This window comes from Scardinius erythrophthalmus (genome assembly GCF_964197995.2).
Source record: "Scardinius erythrophthalmus genome assembly, chromosome: 17".
Lineage (NCBI taxonomy): Eukaryota > Metazoa > Chordata > Actinopteri > Cypriniformes > Leuciscidae > Scardinius > Scardinius erythrophthalmus.
The window spans coordinates 11,444,356-11,464,987 of record NC_138237.1 but is presented as its reverse complement, the minus strand read 5'-3'; the positions used below and the strand labels follow the sequence as shown (position 1 = coordinate 11,464,987).

Genomic DNA, 20,632 nt, shown 5'->3' with positions numbered 1-20,632 from the left:
TGAGATACACAGCACACTTTTTTAAGCAAAACATGTCACAGATATAAGCTTGTTATGTTTTAAATGATACAAAATAGATATATTGTTCAAAACCACAGTACATTTACTAAAATCACCTTGAGAGCTGCTGGTTAAAAGTCGGCGAGTATTTAAAAAAAAAAAGATCGGTAACACTTTATTTAGAGGTGACGTAGTTGCATGTTACTACATGTACTTAATAATAACAGTAAATTATGCATAATTACAAGTAACTAAGTAACTTAGATTCCTGCTGATTGCAATGCAGCAAAACTATTTACGTTAAGGAACATAAATGGATATTGCAAAAAACTTCCCTTGAAAATAAATAAATATGCAGAGTTTCCTCATTTCTTTCTCAGATCCTGATTAGCAACAAGATATGCGACTTAATGACTGTCAGTAAATCTTTAAACTGCTTCCTGGCAGCATCTTTTTCCAAAACTTCTTTACAACAGTTTCCACATTTTTTTTCCAGTCCATTCCACAATTTTTTTTGGGCAACTCACATTGATCATATGTACATGCTCAAAAACACGTGCCGTGCATCCTTGCATAGGGACATTTACAATGATTTTTGCACTTTTTGCGATGATCAATTGTGTATTTTACATGAAATAGCTTCATTTGTGGTTGTTACGCTAGTGGCATGCCCAATCTGTTGACGCTCAATTTATCCAATTTATCATTTTTGTGGTTTGCGATCTGTTCTAGTGAAACCATAAAACAAAATATAGCTGCAAGCAGCGATGACGGGTCCAAGCTTCGACGCCAACGCCACCACGGTGGTTTTAAGGAAACTGTGCAAAGTGGGCAATCTGCATTTACAGCGGGTAAATATAAAAAGACTATGTCAATGTCGTTTGAATATGCCACATTTACTTCAGCAGCTTGTGCCACTATGACTCCAGAACTTTAATAAAACATCAGATGTCAGTTTTTATTTGTAAATGATTTGTCTCGATCAATGCATCACAAACTATTTTCAAAACCATAAAGATCATATTATACTATTTACTTAATCATATTCATATTCATGAGACATACATATGCCACCACACCCTCCTTGAACAAGTCACCCGATTCAAATAATTGTTTGATAGTTTTCAGTAAATGACGTGGGTGTCCAAAGCATTTCAAATATGCTATTGAAAGGTCACCATGATAACCGGTATCAGATTACCAGAATTGTGACAAGATCTGTTTTCAAAGCCTGAATGGCAATGAATTTTAGAATGCCAGTGGTGCATTTACACCTACTTCAACATTACAGTACTTGTAGTGAAAGTTTCCTTGGATTCGATTTTTCTCTATAGCAATATGCTTATAATACTTAAGAGAACTTTGTAAAGTTTGCACTATTGCTCTGTAATCTGTTTGTTAATTGGAGTGATTCAGTTTTCGTATCAGTCATATGAACAGCTGACACAATGACTAAGAAAACAGATTCATTTCATGTATTCTTTTGGAAAGAGATATCCATCTAAAGTTCTAAACATATACTGTAGATCAATCACATGAATTGCCTCACACAACATATTTAGACACCTTCAATAACAACATAGTTCAATAAGAGGAAAAATGAATAATACATACAAGTATATGTACTGAAACTATACATAACCTACAGCAGAGTCCACTTGTGATTTTTCTTTTTCTTTTTTGAGTTCTTTCTAATGTGGTGAACCTTTTTTTTTTTTTTTTAGTTAAATTTTTTATTAGCAATGTAGAAATTTGAGTGAAAAGCTGAATAGAAAACATGAATTTATTATGACTTAATAGGCTATTTGTATGACCTTTTGCTTCAATAGAGTTCAACACCCATTTTTTCAGCTGCGCTGGTTCTGGGAGTATTTTTTCCATAATTTTTTTCCCATTGGGAAAGTCTTAGTTAAAGCATTATAAGCCATGGACCAAATCAACCAGCTACGAGGTGAATCACAACATTAAAAACTTTGATTTAAAGTAAAAAAAAGTATTCGAAAATTGGACATAAATACAAAGGTACAAAGTGTACTTAACGGCTTTAGTGAGGGAAAGAACTACAATCCCATGAAGTATTGCGAACAGCATGATGGAAATAAAAACAGTGGAGAAATATAAAACTTCTCATTTGCAAATGTTGATTATATATATAAAACAATATATTTTAAGATGATTGCATCAGGGATGGCTTTAGGGTGAGTAAAATATTTGGGTGAACTATCCCTTTAAAACTGGTCTGAGACTTTTGAACCCTACTGTATATCAAGTGCATTTGTGGACACAGTTCTGAACATGTGCTACTTGCATACAGTATATTGCAGTATTGTGAACATATGAGAATAATTGCGAGTAAATCACTGAAAGGCCTCCAGTGATCGGCTGAGAGAAACATCTAATGGTCGTCTGTCTCTTCTATGATTCGTGCACAGTCCCCATGGTATCTGCTGCATGAAAGAGATGGAGAGAACCATGATCAGTTGCAAATATATATCAAATATGACAAGGTGGATGTTAAACCAAATGAAAAAATATGCAATGGGTAAATGTTTTTTTTTTTTTCACAATGGATTACATTACAACATAAGCTAAAGAATAAGAAACAAGACATGTCAAGTAAAAGACTATAGGTGTAAAAGTGGAAATACAAGATGTATATGTTAATGTACATTATGGATGTATAGGGTCAACAAAACAATAAACTTGTTTGTCTGGTAAATTTCCCATATGTCAGAGGACACACACACGTACGCATACACACACACGTACGCATACACACACGCACGTACGCACACACGTTTTTTTTTTCTCTCATATGGTTTATTTAGCACAGAATTGTTTCATGGTATTTTATGCAAGTCTTTGTATAAAATGTTCACCTGAGCTGTTTTAACCACTGGACTCATTTTATGAATATACACACCAGTTGAAAAGTTTGGGTTCTGTAATATTTGAATGGTTTTTTTTTTTTTTAAGTGTCTTATGCTCACGAAAACTGCATTGTTTTAATAAGAAGTACAGTAAAAAGGAAATATTGTGGATTATACCCTATACATTTATTTCTTTTTTAATGTTTAATGTCTTTTTCATCATTTCTCCGGTCTTTAGTGTCACATGATCCTTCAGAAATCATTCTATGTTAATTTGCCGCTCAAGAAACAATTATCAGTTGTTCTGTCTTATATTTTTTGGGAAAATGTTTACTCTATTTGCTACATTCCAAGTTAATCTTTTAGAAATTAAATTTATTTGTATTAACACAAAGGACTGGGTGTTACATAAGGCCATTACCAATGCCTTTCCTGTCACTGACGTCTTAGAAATGTTACAATTCAAGTTTAGGGCTATAGTTAGAAGAGCTCATTTGCATTAAGAGCATTAGTTTCCGTAAATTTTTTGATGTATGGCAGAAACTGCCATATATCTTTCATCTTCTTCAGCAAGAACTGATACTAAACAAAAAATACACAATAAACGAATTCCTGAATATTTTTTAAGAACATATTCTTTATATTTTTTGTAATTGCAATGAATTGCTTCAATAGAGTGCTCAAGATACAATTTGGTGCTCAAGATACAATTATTCTATTATTGCTAGTTGAAAATGATTGCGCTGCTTTTTTTTTTCAGGATGCTTTGATGAACCGAAATCTTTTGAAACATAAATATTTTACTTTTTTATTTCTATTTTTTTTTTTTTTTACATCCGGTAACACTTTATGGGGAACATGTTCTCTATTAACCACGACTATTGCCTCAATAAACACCTAATTACTGCTTATTAATAGTTAATAAGGTCATTTTTGTAGCATTGAAGTTTAGGTATTGTAGGATTAAGGGATGTAGTAGAATATGATCATGCAGAATAAGGCATTAATATGTGCTTTGCAAGTACTGATAAACAGCCAATATCCTAGTAATATGTATGCTAATAAGCAACTAGTTAATAGTGAGAGTTTATTTTATGTCTATATAGTAAAAATTAGAAACTACCTGAAATGTTTAATAATAAATACAAATATATATTTTTATTATATATATATATATATATATATATATATATATATACATACATACATATATATATATATATATATATATATATATATATATATGTATATATATATATATTTATTTATTTATTTTATTTTTTTGTTAATTTTTTGTTAATTTTATGTCAAGTAATGAAAATGTTTTTTAGTTTTCGGTTTAATCTACAGTGGTAGATTAAACAAAAGTTTCACTTTGCTACAACAATATAACTTTTCATTCACTGCTAACCGATACTAGTAAGTCAACTAATATTTCAGTCTCTTAATAAATCTATAGTGTCATGTCACAGCGACATCAGTCTGTCTTATCTACATGTCAAACAGCCATAGGGTTACCTTGACTTATTGTTTATTTGCATACACATTCTTGTCTTACAAAACGTTCTTACTGTCAGATTTATTTTGAAAGCAGCAATGATTTCTGAATGGAAACATGGATCTTGCTAAGCCAGGTCTCATCAAACATAGCAGCCAGAGGTGTGACCAACTCCACATGCAACAATGCTAACGCTTTTCTCTAGTCTGATATTGCTTGCACTCTAGATAAACATGGCATGAATAACCTTAATAGATATGATTGACATATTAGTAAACAATTCATGTATGCACACAGATATCTAGATATCCTGTTTGGGTCTATGAGATTTTTTTTAGGGGCCCATTAAAGGTAAAGGATGGCCGGGGCTAGAATGCTGTTTTTTTAATAACTGCCAGCTCAGGGAAGTTGTCACAATTTTAATTGGGGCATGTTGTCACATGTTTTAAGATGTTATAGAATTGATGCAAATTTATTAATAACAAACTTGGTTGGCCAAAACAAATGTAAGATCTTTCAGTGTGTTACCTTTGAATGTTATATGTTTAGTTACTGTTTTAATTAAGCTGAACCCTACAATAAGCTGCATGTGACAATGTGCCCCACTATTGGTCAACATTTGGGGAGGGTTCCACTCGAGCCCGACACTTGCGGCGGCCCGGCAAAGCATAGCCGTGAGCTCTGGGTCTGACTCGTCACACCAACACCACGTACCAGAGATTCTTCTCGACAGAGATTCAAAGACACTCAGTAGACCTTTACAGGAGACGGGAACAGCATACACCATCTGGCTACGCTTCAAAACAAGGATGCGACGCACGCAATTACCGCATGCCGCAATGTGCATTGGCTCGTTTTAGATAGGCTCTCGCAAGCGATCCCCATTCCTCAGAATCACTTCTGACAAAGGGGAACCAGTATGTTGTTGCATACCGTATATAATATTTTTGGCAGGAGAATGTATGATGAAAGAGAGGTAAGGACACTGATGGAACATTTAAAGCATTTGCACTCAGTGTATCTGATAAAAAATGTTTCCTCTCTGTCTGTCTGTTTCTGATTGACGTCTCATCTGTCCCAGAATCCTCTGCTGTTCCTGGGTCACTGCAAAAGTGAACTTTTTCTGTTCTTTTGATAAGAGATTCATTTAAGGTTGAGGTGTATACTAAGTAGACTTTGGTAGAAAATGATAGTGTTATATTTCCTTCCAGCAAGAGCACTTTTGAGATTATAATTATAAATATTTACTATTATATTATATAATGAGATTTTCTCTAAATCCCTAAATTGGGGTAATTATGTATAGCTGTTTTATTGCATTCTAGGATATCACCATCTGAGACTTGGTACATGACAACGATGTACTAAAAATGGAAAAGTTTTTCCTTTGCGTTTTTCACATACAGACGACAACATTGTCAAAACGATCACACGGATCTGCGGAAACTATTAAAAACCCTGTATTATGCATGCAAGGCCAGTAGTTGGCGACGTCGCTTTGTAAATAAACTACGCGCCTACGTTTACACAAATTCGCGTTTTTGTAGTTTGCACAGAGACAGTAACAGTATCGTTTTCAAAAACTTGCACTTTGAAACCTGTTCCCCCAAAACGCATAAAACGTTTTCAGTTTTTAGTTGAAAACGGTGTCGTGTAAACACCCCCTCAGAAAAGAAACAACCTACGAGGTGTGAAATGACAACAAATCTGCAGTTAACACAGAATTACCTTCCACTCCTTAAGGTTTAATAATTAATGCCAGTCCAAACCAGAAACAGCATTCTTTGAAAGCATGATCTGTTCTGAGATAACAGCTCACACCTACCAATTATTTCAAATGTTCCACATTAATCATTGGCTCTCTTATCATTCCTCATGTCACTGGGTGTTTCCGTGATGGTTTTGCAATCCTGCAGAAATTTGTGTTTTAAGTCTTCATTCTCGTGATCAGGATCAGAATCGCCTTTTAAGATCTGCTCCACTTCTGTGTCCTTGACAATGAGTGATATAGCCTCCTCTCCCTCTTCAACATCACTTATATCATTGGTCAGATCCAGCTGATGAGCAATACAATGCTTTAGGCCTATTGCAGTGTCTGCAAAATAACAAAAAAAAAGGTTACACTTTATTTCGATAGTCCACTTTAGACATTCTACTAACTTGAAGTAACTCTGCTGCAACTACATGTCAACTAACTCTTATTAGAGTATAGACTGTTGCATTAGGTTTAGGTGTTAGGGATTGGGTTAGTAGAATAAGTTTTGCAGTAGAATATAGTTGCAAAGTTACTTATAGTCAGTAGAACGTCTGTTGGGGAGCATCAAAATAAAGTGTTAGCAGATATTAAGCAGACAGTCTACTAATACTCTAACGAGAGTTAGTTGACATGTAGTTGCAAAGTTACTTATAGTTGAAAGAGTGTCTAAAGTGGACCATCGCGTGTTACCACAAACAAAAACGAAAGTTTTTTTTATCTCACATCAGCAATAAGTTATGAGAGGAGTTTCTAAACTGTGACTACAGACATGGCTAAAAATGAATTGAGAAAATGTATAGGCCATAAATATTTTTAATCAACCAAGACACTTTTTAAATGTGATTTAAAAACATTTAAACTTAAATGTGTTTTGTTATTTTGGTAACACTTTACAATAAGGTTCATTAGTTAACATTATTGAACTACCTTAGTTAATATGAACTAAGAATGAACAATACTTCTTCAGCATTTATTAATCTTAGTTAATAATAATTTCAACATTTACTAATACATTATTAAAATCAAAGGTTGTATTTGTTAACATTAGTTAACGCACTGTGAACTAACATGAAGAAACAATGAACAGCTGTATTTTTATTAACTAATGTTAACAAAGATGAATAAATACTGTAACAGATGTATTGCTTATTGTTAGTTAATACATTAACTAATGTTAACTAATGAAACTTTGAAATGAAAGTGTAACCATTATTTTTCTCAAAAATATTTGTATTTACACAAAGCTCGTCTAAAACGGTACCTGTCACAAAACATCCTCATATTTGTCATATTTGGCAGAAAACCGTTGGCATCCTGTAGTGAAAACAACTCTGACCCAGAAACATGTTTTATCAGGTTTTTTTTATCTTTCTTTTTTAAAACGATGAACATTTATATCGATATTGGTTGTCAAAAACAAATTGAGTGTTTAAACAACTTTACATTATTTCACAGAATTACAAGCAAAGTTCGGGTATGGAAGAAGTCTCTTCTGCTCACCAAGGCTGCATACATTTTATCAAAAGAAAATTCTATTTGAATGTATTTTAAAATGTAATTTATTCCTGTGATGGAAAAGCTGCATTTTCAGCATTATTACTCCAGTCTTCAGTGTCACATGATCCTTCAGAAATCACTCTAATGATTTGCTGCTCAAGAAACATTTCTTATTATCAATGTTGCTTAATATTTTTCTGGAAACATTGTTTTCAGGATTATGAAATCGAAATCTTTTGTAAGATTATGTTGTGAATGTCTTCACTGTGACTTTTGATAAACTAAATGTGTCCTTAAATAAAAGTATTTCAAAAAATCTTACAGCCCCCAAACTTCTCACGAGTAATGTACATGCGGCATCTATAATAGTAAGTTACTTGATATTAAGATGTTGATTAAAGAACCATCTATCCAGTCCACCATTATCATTACCTGGGTCTTGGAGGAAATGACTGACAGGTACAAGCCCCTCCCTCTCGTCTGACTGTCCAATCCTGGCTTGATTCTCCGATACAGGTGATGTCTCACAATCGGCATTGATCCCTTCAACCAAATCATTGGTGCCGTCCACAATTTTAGCCTCTGCATCAGTCTGTTCATTCTTCACTGTAACGTGTGTTTCTGTGTTAGGACGTTCAGCGGACGAGGCGTCTGGGCTGTTTTTGGAGGGAGCTTGACAGTCAACAGATTCATATGTCTTCTCTTTCATGCCATCTGAATCTCTTTGAATGCTCAGGTTGGAAAGATTTGACTCAACCTGAATGGTTGGTAAGTTTATTTGGTGTGAGGAGCTCATCTGTGCCTCATTTTTATCTTGAGTGCTTAAAACACTTTCAGGAATAGATGTGTCATTGTATTGAGGAGGCTCTGTTGCACGGGATTCTGGGAAGAGTGGTGAATGCTGGGAGAAAAGTGTATCAGCACTGGATTCTTCTGTGTGGATTAAAGGTGTGTTCATCTCTTCCTTCTCATTTCCATGGTCACTCTTCATCTGATCAACAGCTTCTTCTGTGGCCTCATCCCTCTTTATAATCTCTGTATATGATTCTTCCTCCCTGAGCACAGTCACATTCACTGTTCTGTCTACATCCACACGTGACATTCGTTCGTCGTCTTGGATCTGTCGCTTTTCCATCATCCCACCTTGTCCTTTTTCCCTTTCATGTTCTTCCATGATGTTCCCATATTCTTCTATCCTTTTCCAGTTCAGTTCTTTGTGTTCTTCCAGACTTTTTCTGTCTTCATGGCTTTCCCCAATTTTACAATCTTGCTCTTTTTCTCTCATATATTCTAACATCATATTTGTTTTTTTTATTTTTTCACTGTCAAGCTCTTCCATAATTTCCCAATCCTGTTCTTCCAACCTTCTACCATCTTGTTCTTCATCATCATGTGATTGTATAATTTTCAAATCTTGTACTTTTTCACTCTTATATTCCTCCTCACATTTTTCTAAAAAATGTTCTTGTCCACAGTCCTCCATCATTTTCACATATGGAATTTTTTCAGTTTCAAATACATGTTCTTCTATGATGTCTCCATCTTGTTTGTTTTTTTGTACTTTGTCTTCTATCATTTTCCAATCCTGCTTTTTTTCACTCTCGTGTTCTTCTGGACTTTTCCCGTCTTCATGTTTTACTACAATTTTTCCATCTTGCGCTTCTTCTTGGCCATATTTTTCCATTATTTTCACATATTGTATATTTTCAGTCTCAAATACTTCCATGCTTGTCCCATATTGTTCTTTTTCACTGTTAAACGCATCAACAATTTTCCTATCTTGTTTTTCTTCACTTCCATGTTTTTCCACTATTTTTCCATCAATTTCCCCACCTTGTTCCTTTTCACTATCATGTTCATCCTCACGGTTTTCTACAATTTTCCTATCTTGCTCATTTTCTTGCCCACATTCTTCCATCCTTTTCACATATTGTGTTTGAGCAGTCTCAGATACTTCCATGCTTTTCCTGTCTTGTTCTATTTTACTGTCAAATGCCTCCACATTTATCCCATCTTGCTCTTTTCCTATCATATGTTCTGACAATATTTTTGCATTTTGTATTTTTTTACGGTCTAATTCATCAATCATTTTCCAATCTTGTTCTTTTTCAATTTCATATTCTTCCATGATACTCCCATCTTGTATTTTGTCAACCTCAAGTTCTTCTATAATTTCCCCTCCTTGTTCCGATTCACTGTCATGTTCTTCCTCGCATTTCCTCACATCTAATTTTTTTCCATATTGCTTATTTTCTTGCCCACATTCTTCCATCATTTTCCCATATTTTTCAGCCTCAAAGGCTTCCGTGTTTTTCCCATCTTGTTCTTTTTCATTGTCAAATACATTTACAATTTTTACATCTTGCTCATGTTCTTCCATAATTTTTTCATTCTCGCATTCTTTCAAACTCTTCCCATCTTCCTTATGTTTTTCTGTAATTTCCCTATCTTGCTCTTTTTCTAATACACATTCTAACATAATTTTTGCATGTTGTAGTTTTTCGCTCTCTTCTTCCTCCACAATTTCCCCATCTTGTTCTTTTCCACACTCACGTTCTTCCAACATTTTCCCATCTTGTTCTTTTCTCTTTTCACATTCTTCCAACTTTTTCCCATCTTGTTCTTTACCAAGCCCATGACCTTCCACCATATCCCCATCTTGTTCTTTTCCACTCTCATGTTCTTCCAACATTTTCTCATCTTGTTCTTTTCCACAGTCACGTTCTTCCAACATTTTCTCATCTTGTTCTTTTCCACAGTCACGTTCTTCCAACATTTTCCCATCTTGGTCTTTTCTACTCTCACGTTCTTCCAACATTTTCCCATTTTGTTCTTTTCCACTCCCACAACCTTCCAAGATTTTCTCATCTTGTTCTTTTCCACACTCACGTTCTCCCAACATTTTCCCATCTTGTTCTTTTCTACTTTCACATTCTTCCAACTTTTTCCCATCTTGTTCTTTACCAAGCCCATGACCTTCCACCATATCCCCATCTTGTTCTTTTCCACCCTCACGTTCTTCCAACATTTTCCCATTTTGTTCTTTTCCACTCCCACAACCTTCCAAGATTTTCTCATCTTGTTCTTTTCCACACTCACATTCTTCCAACATTTTCCCTTCTTGGTCTTTTCCACTATCACATTCTTCCAACTTTTTCCCATCGTGATCTTTACCATATTCACGTTCTTCCAACATTTTCCCATCTTCTTCTTTTCCACTCACACGTTCTTCCAACATTTTCCCATCTTCTTCTTTTCCACTCACACGTTCTTCTAACATTTTCCCATCTTCTTCTTTTCCACTCTCACGTTCTTCTAACATTTTCCCATCTTCTTCTTTTCCACTCTCACGTTCTTCCATTTTCCCATCTTCTTCTTTTCCACTCTCACGTTCTTCTAACATTTTTCCATCTTCTTCTGTTCCACTCCCACATTCTTCCAACATATACCCATCTTGTTCTTTTCCACTCACCCGTTCTTCCAACATTTTCCCATCTTGTTCTTTTCCACTCACCCGTTCTTCCAACATTTTCCCATCTTGGTCTTTTCCACTCTCCCGTTCTTCCAACATTTTCCCATTAGATTCTTTTTCACTTTCAAGTTTTCCCATAATCATGCCATGTTCCTCCTCCTCTTTTTGCCCCCCCTTCCCTTCTTCCTGACCCCTTCTCTCTCCATCCTTCCCTGGCACATCTTTTCCCTCATCTTTAATCTCCCTTTCCTCATTCTTTTCCTCCACATCTTCCTCCTCAACCGTAGGTATAACAGATGCCCGAGCAGTAAAATCTCTCCCCGGTTCCAGGTCTCTCAGCATTCGTGGGGCAACAGGCAGCGCAGGAAGCGGTCTGGCGGGGGGCTCAGGTACCAAAAGACTTGATGGAGGAAGAGATGACATAGGGGTGTCTAAGGGATCAACAAGTGTCTCAGGCTGGTTCACAACCAGTTCTGGTGAATTCTCAAAACCAGAGGGAGGTGGAGGAAACTCATCCACCATCTCTGATTCCCCGGCTTTGAGCTGCTCAGCAGTTGCTGGAGGTGGATAAAAGACCAACCTATCTAGTACATCACCAATTGAAGTTTCTCTTTCAGATTCATTTGCATCAGTCAAAGGTTGTTGAGTTTGGAGGAGTGGCATGGCACCAGCATCAGTTACGGCATGCGACTCCATTTTCTTGCTTGAAGACAGGCAGATCTGGCTTTTGATTGATAGCGTTGCACAATTTTGCAATGAGGAAGCTACAGAGTTAGTTAAAAGAGTTTGGTTCTGGGATGTGGGACTTGACTGAAAGTAAGGAGATACCGATCTGTACGGGGATACAGGTGGAGAAGAAGGTGATTCATTGAAACTGAAGATACTGTCCGTCTGACTGCGATGCAGTTGTCTATTGAGACCCCTGACTGCAAAAAATAAGAAAGATTTCAAAACAAATGGCAGTAAAATATGAAAATTACAGTTACAAACAAAACTACATTACTATCATTATTATCAGCAAATCAGTCAACACGTGGCAGTCGTGACGCACATTCAGTTACCAAACACCCTGTTTTTATCGTGCTGAATATCTCTAAACATTGAACTCAAATGTGTCAATTGATCACATTGAATTCACTATGTATTTACCTAACTGGAAAACACTTTACATTAAGGTTTAGTTAGTTAGTTAATACATTAATGATGAACTAAAATTTAAAATGATTGTTTTATTGTTTTGTTTTGAAAGATGTTCACCAAGTCTGCATTTATTTGATCAAAATACAGTAAACACTGTAATAAATGTTCTATTTTAATATATTTTAAAATGCAAATTATTCCTTTGATGTCAAAGCTGAATTTTCAGCATCATTAATCCAGTCTTCAGTGTCACATGATCCTTCAGAAAGCATACTAATATGCTGATTTGATGATCAAGAAACATTTCTTACTATTATCACTGTTGAAAACAGGCTTTTTATGAAAACCCTGATACAATATTTTAGGATTCTTTGTTGTACAGAAAGTTTAAAAGAATACCATTTATTTGAAATATTGATCTTTTGTAATAATCTTTACTGTCACTTTTAATCAATTTAATGCATCATTGATGAACAACATGGACTGCAAACTTTTAATCAGTAGTGTAGAAATACTGTATGTACACTGTAAAAAAAAGTTGCTGCCTTAAATTTTTAAGTGCAATCAACTTTCAGTCATTTCAACTTAAATTACATTAAACTGACTTTAAACAAGTAATAAAAACTCAGTGAGTGTTTTAGCGCAATTTTCTCACATCATGGGATCACTAAGAGATAGTAAATGAAAGAGAAAATAAGTTGCTCGAGAATATAACTTTCTCTTGAAATTCAAATGAACTTTCTGAAATCAAATCAGCAATGGATAATAAAAAAGGCACAATCACTTGACTAGTTGAACATCATTTTTTTTATTAGCTCATTATTTTTTACATAATATATACATAATAATATAAAAATATAAAGTTTTAATTAATTTCTGAAGCATAAAGGAAAGATTTTTGATCAATTCTTTTTTTCTAATATTATTTTACATTTTATAAGCTATCGATTGCAATTTGTTTCAACTCGATAGCTATTATGGTTGCCGAGAAATTTGCAAAAAACGGAATTTTTTCTGGAATTTCCAGGAAATCCCAAATATTTTCCTGGATTTTTTTGTGCGTTCCCGAGATTAGACCTTCCTTAACATAATGCCGAAAACCCGAAGTCTCTGTGGTCTGGTTGAAGAGTAGATAGAAGTGCCAGATTGGTGCGCACAGACAGAACAGAAATCATGAGTTAACAATCGCAATTTTGTCCGGTGGAAAATTGCGCTAAAAATGAAAACTTATTTTTATGAGTTAAAGCAATTTAAAAACATATGTTGTCATAACTTACTGATCATATAACTTTTTACAGTGTAGAAACATTAACCTAGACTAATAAATGTAGCAAATGTATTGTTCCGTGTCATTTCATAATTGCTAATACAATAACAATTTGAAAACATCTGATCATTAAATCAAAGCTGTTTGTGCTGGCATAAAAATGCAAAAATAAATTACTTTGGATTTTAAAATAAGTTCTCAAATGTAAGACATATTTGTTTGTGGGCAGGTTATGCAATAGCGAAGTCGTTCTCGCCGTTCAAGTCAGTGGGAACACATGCCGATTCTCTTTGTATTACACTTTACCTGGATGGGGTGAGCTGGGACTGGAGGCTGTGTGGACACTTGAGGAGGACAGTTGTCTGAAAAACTCTCTGGTTTTTGCAACACGCTGAGACACTAGAGCTGCTGCCTCCTGCTGGCCATAAACAGTATTACATCACAGCATTAAATTCATAGGCCATACACAGCAGTTTAGTGCAGGTTGAAGTTTGATTGACAGAACTCACCGAAGATTTTTCCTCTGATTCAGAGCGGAAATATCTAGCTCTCATTTCCTCTTCTTCACGTTCCCTTTCCTGCTCCTGTGATATAAACATATATATATATATATATATATATATATATATATATATATATATATATAAAAATAGATTAACATTGAACATGTGCATGTAAACACACACAGAAACACATTATTCATACCCATTTTAATTTCTCTTGTTTGCGGGCCTCTGCATCCATTTTGGCCTGTATTCTCCTTTAAAAAAAAAAAAAAAAAAAAAAGATTTTAAAAGTTCACTTTTGGCCCATGGGAATTTTGTGCATTGGGGGATTGTTTGTCTGACCTCTGCTCCTTTATTTTCTGTTCCTTTTCATTCAACCTCCTATCTCTCTCCATCGCCTCTCTCTTTTCCTGGAGCATTCGTTCTCTCTCTCTCTGCCTCCTGTCCTCTGCTGCCCTCCGCTGTTCCTCCTTTTTCCTTTCCTCCTCTTCTCTCTGTAAATAAATATAGTAAGAAACAGACCTCTGACTGTTATTGTATTGTGTGCGACTTAGAGAAAAGGTTGGGTAAGCCTTGGACTTGCTAATACAATTTAGCTAGCTATCAATTATCTTTTTCTTTTTTTTTTTTGATAAAGTGTTATTTCACCCAAAAATTAAAATTCTGTCATTAATCACTCACCCTCATGTCGTTCCAAACCCGTAAGACATTTGTTTGACAAGATTCATACGACAATCTGAGAGCTTTCTGTCCCTCCATTGACAGCCTACGCAACTTCCACTTTCAAGCCTCAGAATGGTAATAAAGGCATCATTAAAGTAATCCATGTGACTCCAGTGGTTTATCCTCAATTTTCTGAAGTGATGCAGAATATTAATCTACAACGCACATTCACGCAACAACATCAGGTCTCGTGTCAAAACCACTGGAGTTTGCTTTTATGATGCCTTTACTACCTTTCCGGCTTGAAAATGTTAGTTGCATAGACTATCAATGGAGGGACAGAAAGCTCTCAGATTTCATTACAAAGATCTACATTTGTGTTTCAAAGATGAACTAAAGTCTTATGGGTTTTGAACGACATGAGGGTGAGTAATTAATGACAGAATTTTCATTTTTGGGTGAACTATCCCTTTAAAATAAAAGAAACATTTATAGTAAAAAATAAATGTGTAAGTTCTGAAATCTTATAAAATAATGTGCCATGGGTTAATAATTAAAAGGAAGAAGAATACACAAAATATTCAACAACATTTTTTTTTTAATTTCTATTATTATTATTTGTTAATTGTAAACTGTGATTTATTACCAATTACACATAAAATGAGTGGTATGAGCAGTACCAGAATTGACTATTTATTTATTTATTTTGGAGGTGTATTGGTTATGTCCGCACATTTGGAGATGTGGAGAGTTCTTTCCAGAACATTCAGAAATGATAATATCAACTGTGTAAAGAATATGAAAAAGAAATGTAAAATCTCACACTGTACCTCTGCTTGTGCCCAGAAAGAATCTCTCTGGATTCTCTGGATCTCTGCGGCTGCGATAGTTCGCTTGTAATTAGTGCCCTGGAAATGTTGAGGGTTCAGTTTGATTTGTTTCCCATTTTCCTGATTTTAATAGAGTTGAATTGCCTGACTGGCTATTACTTTTCAAAACAACTTCATCATTCAGGATTCAAGTCTTGTGGTAAGAAATAGTCATGGCGTCATACCACAATGGCCTGTCCGTCTTCCATCCGGCGTCCGGGTCTCCCTCTCGGCCCCTTCGTGACCGCGGCAGCATTATAGGCCAGTGTACAGATCCTCTCTTCTGTGATTTCATCCAAAGTGTGCGCTGGAAGAAAGATGTGAACTTCCTGAAGCACCAGAAAGACAAAGATAGACATTTTTTAACATATTCATCTTTTTATTTTAAACGTATAATCCATCCTGACAAGACATGCAGTCTAACAAGACTTCTAAAAGAAAAAATTTAATTAAAAAAATCTAATTTAAGATCTGCATGCTCATGATCCCAAAACAAGAACGACTATTATGTTCCCTAATTCGAATCATCTCTACATACGAATAAAGCAAAAAAAAAAAACTGTGCAAAAAAATTCAACAGCTTTTCACTGAGGCAGAACCCAAAAGGCCAACTTTATACTTTATCTACCCTTAAAAGGTGTAGTTTACAATTTTTTTTTTTAAAAAATACCCTAAAAGTACAATGTTTACAGGTAAATGAGGTTTAAAGATGTCCCTTTAAACTGCAGTTCAACCAAAAATGAAAATTCTATCATCATTTACTCACCCTCAAGTTGTTCCAAACCACAATGGGGCCCATCAACTGTTTGATTATCCATATTCATCAAAATATCTTCTTTTGTATTCAGCAGAAGAAACTCATACATGTTTGGAACAACTTGACGGTGAGTAAATGATGACAGAATTTTCATTTTTGGGAGAACTATCCCTTTAAAGGTTTCTGCCCCAGTGACAAGCTTTAGAACCCCTTAAATTACAACATAAAATACAAAAATCTGAGTCCATTCTAAATTGAATACAATTAAAGCCGATATTATCCCATAATCCCTCCTCTATTTTACCTTAAAGAAGTTCCTGATCGCTGGTACATGACTCGCACACTCAGCTCTGCGGTACTCGTCCACTTCATTTCCTACCTGAGAGCCCACAAACACTGGTTAACGGGGAATAAAGTACAGTGTTTTACATTAAACAGTGAACTGTGTGGAGGATGAACTAACCCATAATATCATAACGATGCAGGGTTGAGCTGTGCCCACTCTGCACATCCCGTAAAGTGGCCGTACGGGGTGGAGTTTAGTCGACAATTCTTTCAATCCACCTACTATAAAAAAAAGCATAAAAACAAGCTCCAAAACATTATTTAAAAGGCTTTCTGTGCACTCACCTCCAGAATCAGCCAGTTTGAGCCGGTTCATTATTCCATCATAGGCAAATAAAGCCCTGTACACAGAGAATAAAACGGCCACAAGGAATATTAAGGTTTGTGTAATTTCATTAGGATGGATAACTCAATAACAAAGACTAATGGATTTTAAGTTCTCTGAAATGTTAAAAGTCATAGGAATGCTCTGCACTGCACTGTTTGAGTTTTGGTTGTATATATCTATATATGATCTATTGATAGATTTTGCTCTTTTAGTGTGTAATGCAAAAGAAATGAAACAAAACTATCAGTACAGTATTGACTGTATTTACACTACCGTTCAAAAGTTTTAGATTTTAGTAAGATTTTAAAGAAGTCTCTTTATGTTCACCAAGGCTGCATTTGATTTTAAATACATTTTAGGATTTTAAGGATCATGTGACACTGAAGACTGTAATGATGCTGAAAATTCAGCTTTGATCACAGGAATATATTGCATTTTAAAATATATTTTAAGTAGAAAACAGTTATTTTAAATTGTAAAAATATATCAGAATATTACTGTTTTTTTACTGTATTTCTGGTACCATTGACTTCCATAGTAGGAAAAAATATACTATGGAAGTCAATGGTACCAGAAACTGTCTGGTTACTGACATTCTTCTAAATATCTTCCTTTCTGTTCAGCAGAAGAAAGAAATTCATACAGGTTTGAAACAACATGAGGGTGAGTATATGATGACAGAATTTTCATTTTAAAGTGGACTATCCCTTTAATTTCTTTCAAAAAATAAAATAAAAACTGACCCCAAACTTTTGAACTGTAGTGTATAATGTTAGAAAAGCTTTCTATTACATAAAAAAAACATTTAAAAATCAGAGCAATCTAAAACTTTGACCGGTAGTGTATATATCAGGCACAAATGGCATTTCCTTTGAATGACGCCCATAAACAGGACCCTTCTCCCCAGGGTCTTCTGTAAAACAAACCCAAAGTTTTCCCACATTCTCATGACAACAATGTTAGAACATACTAACCTGAGTACTCCATTTAGAAATTACCCCATTTAGACACTGGAGCCATTATACTGTCTTTCTTGGAAATCACCATGTTAAGTATGTCACAGCCATTCTTGAATGGATAATCACATAGACTGTTAATCCAAACATTTCTCAACTTCTAGGTGAATAGTTTGAGCTATATTAAAGAAAATGGCTCATGCAAATGTCTTGAGCTGAACCCACATAATAGACTCTGTCATGCATGTTATATCTAGGCTAACTTTCATAAGACACGCTTTTAAACTGCTTGGGTGCTGTTACAGTATGTTATGTTGCTATGTAGTGATGCATGTGGTGTTTCTGTATGTTTTCTCATTAAGGCAAGAAATTACAGGCAAAATCAGTGTTTTTTCAGGCACTGTTCAATTTTGAGATTTTGCTTCCACAAATTAAAGATTACAAAATGAGATTAAAGATTTATTAAATTATTTTATTACTCTTTTTCTATTTGCTTCTGTAGAGTTCAATTACAGTAAATATCTTTAAAGGCCGTTTTCTCAAAATTAGCTTTTTGTTCAGTAACACGTATAGTACATACAGTACATTACATTTTACAGTTTTATTGTTATCTTTATTTTTAAGGTTTTTACAGATGGATGCGTAATCTATTGACATAGAGAAAATGTTTTTTTATATATATATTGACAGTATTTTCTGATTTATGGAGTGATAATCAAAAATCCCCTCAGTAAAAAAAAAAAAAAAACTTTAATATGTTAACAAAATGAAATAAGAATTTAAAAAAATGGCTTTATCCAGTGTTCAGATTTCAGTATGCCTCATTTGCATATTTCAACAAGAGTTCAGAAAGCTTGCAATACAAAACAATTGTCTTAATGTACTGTAATCATCTAGTTTTTACCTTATTCATCTGTAGTGTCTTACCTTAAATTTACTGTAGATGTGAACAACACATTATGCTTTATATAGATATACGTGAATTCTATCTAAAGGGGAGGAAATGAAAGAGACAGGAAGGTTATAAAGATGTAGAGTCCTGCTTTTCCAGACTTCCGTGTTTAGACTAGCACCTTGATAAGCCAACTGGCACTTTCTGTCTCTGTTTATGTGATTGAAGCCATTATTAACTTTGAATATCTGATTAATTGATACAGTTACATAATGTAATACAGATCTGAACTACACGATCAAATTAGGATATGGTTTGAATAATTGAATGAGGCTTTGGTTTAATCATCAAATCAAATCAAATCTGGCTGTATGAATATCAGGAAAGAATTCCAAAAGGCTTCTTTTATCAGGAACAAACTGACTGAATAAAGTTCCATCATAAAATAACAGAAATACCTTTTTTTAAGCTCTCAAACAATAAAGTTCTTCCAGCGGCGACATTCTCCCTTTTAAAACGTTTCCTGTGACAACAGTTGCCAAAACAACAGGAACTGCTCTGCTTGTGAATATGTCTGCATTTTAGCCCCCAGCATGGTCAAAAACAATCTCTCACACACTCATGTCTGAAGACCCACACACACACCCCATTGATTCATGATGTCAGATTGTAGGATAGTTTGTCATACAGGGTGCTTTTGCAGATAAACACACTAATTAAGATAAGCAGGGGTATTTACAGAGGAAATTGGTCTGGGAGGGGGTTGTTTGGTCATTAAGATAAGACAGACATTTTTAAAATATTATATATTCCATCAGATCAAGACACGACAGCTAGTTTGGAGCCATACATGGCCTACTTGAGTTACTTGGAATCAAATGACAAAAAAAAAAACATTTAAGAAACAAAAAACTAACTCATAGGACACAAAATGTTACTTTTTTGTGGAATGTGCCCTAATTCTTTTAAATATGAGATGGAGTTGTTGTACTATTCATTTAAACGGGGTCGTTCTACCTTCACTGACGAACACATAACACACACACACACACACACATTACAGCCATCTGTATAATTGAACAGTCGCACATTATTTACTTTCTTTCCAAGGAATTTCAGCTTGAGCGTTGTGTTTTATGTTGTTGTCGGCGTTTATGAATAAGTAATGCATTTAGAAGGCTAAATAAGAGCAACGGAAACTGTGTTTTGTTCAAGAGTCAACAGAGTGCCAGTGGCTCACCGGCAAGCAGAGTGGCGCAGCGGAAGCGTGCTGGGCCCATAACCCAGAGGTCGATGGATCGAAACCATCCTCTGCTAAGACTTTTTCGCTTTTACAATTTAGGATATTATGCTGATTATATCATATTATAATGTATTTAATATTCGTTATATTTATTGTTGTTAGTTTAAATGCATGTAAATGGTTTTATAACTTAAACCAAAACAATTCCGATACTTATTTTATTTCTATTGTCAAAGCAACATTCCTTATTTTTATTTTGTAAAGTAACTAAAACTATATAGACCTATTTAAACAATAACTAATAAATTAGCCTACTAAAACGTACTAAAATTAAAAGGAAAATACAAAATAATTGAAAATATTTACAAAAACTCAGTAATAAAGTAACACTGATGTATTAGTAACATTAATGTTATATGGTCAGAAACATTTATTGGTATTTTTTTTTTTTTTAGGATTATGAAAACGTTTTCAATTTCAACCAACTTCACATGCCACATGTATGGATTTTAAAAAAAGGGAAAAAAAAGCAAATAAGCAAAAATCGTCACCATACCAGTTTGTTGACGATCG

General features: G+C 34.6%; 1 protein-coding gene across 1 annotated transcript; it reads right to left on the bottom strand.

The window, feature by feature from the left end:
- Nucleotides 1–1,722: 1,722 nt before the first annotated feature.
- On the bottom strand, nt 1,723–9,433 carry LOC308705357 (uncharacterized protein). Its single transcript, XM_081390317.1, has 3 exons — nt 8,054–9,433; nt 6,194–6,463; nt 1,723–2,447 (listed from the first exon to the last, which is right to left on the bottom strand). The coding sequence occupies exons 1-2, from the start codon at nt 9,345–9,347 to the stop codon at nt 6,216–6,218; spliced, it is 1,542 nt and encodes a 513-aa protein (XP_081246443.1). The 5' UTR covers nt 9,348–9,433; the 3' UTR covers nt 1,723–2,447; nt 6,194–6,215.
- Between the last annotated feature and the right edge of the window lie 11,199 nt (nt 9,434–20,632).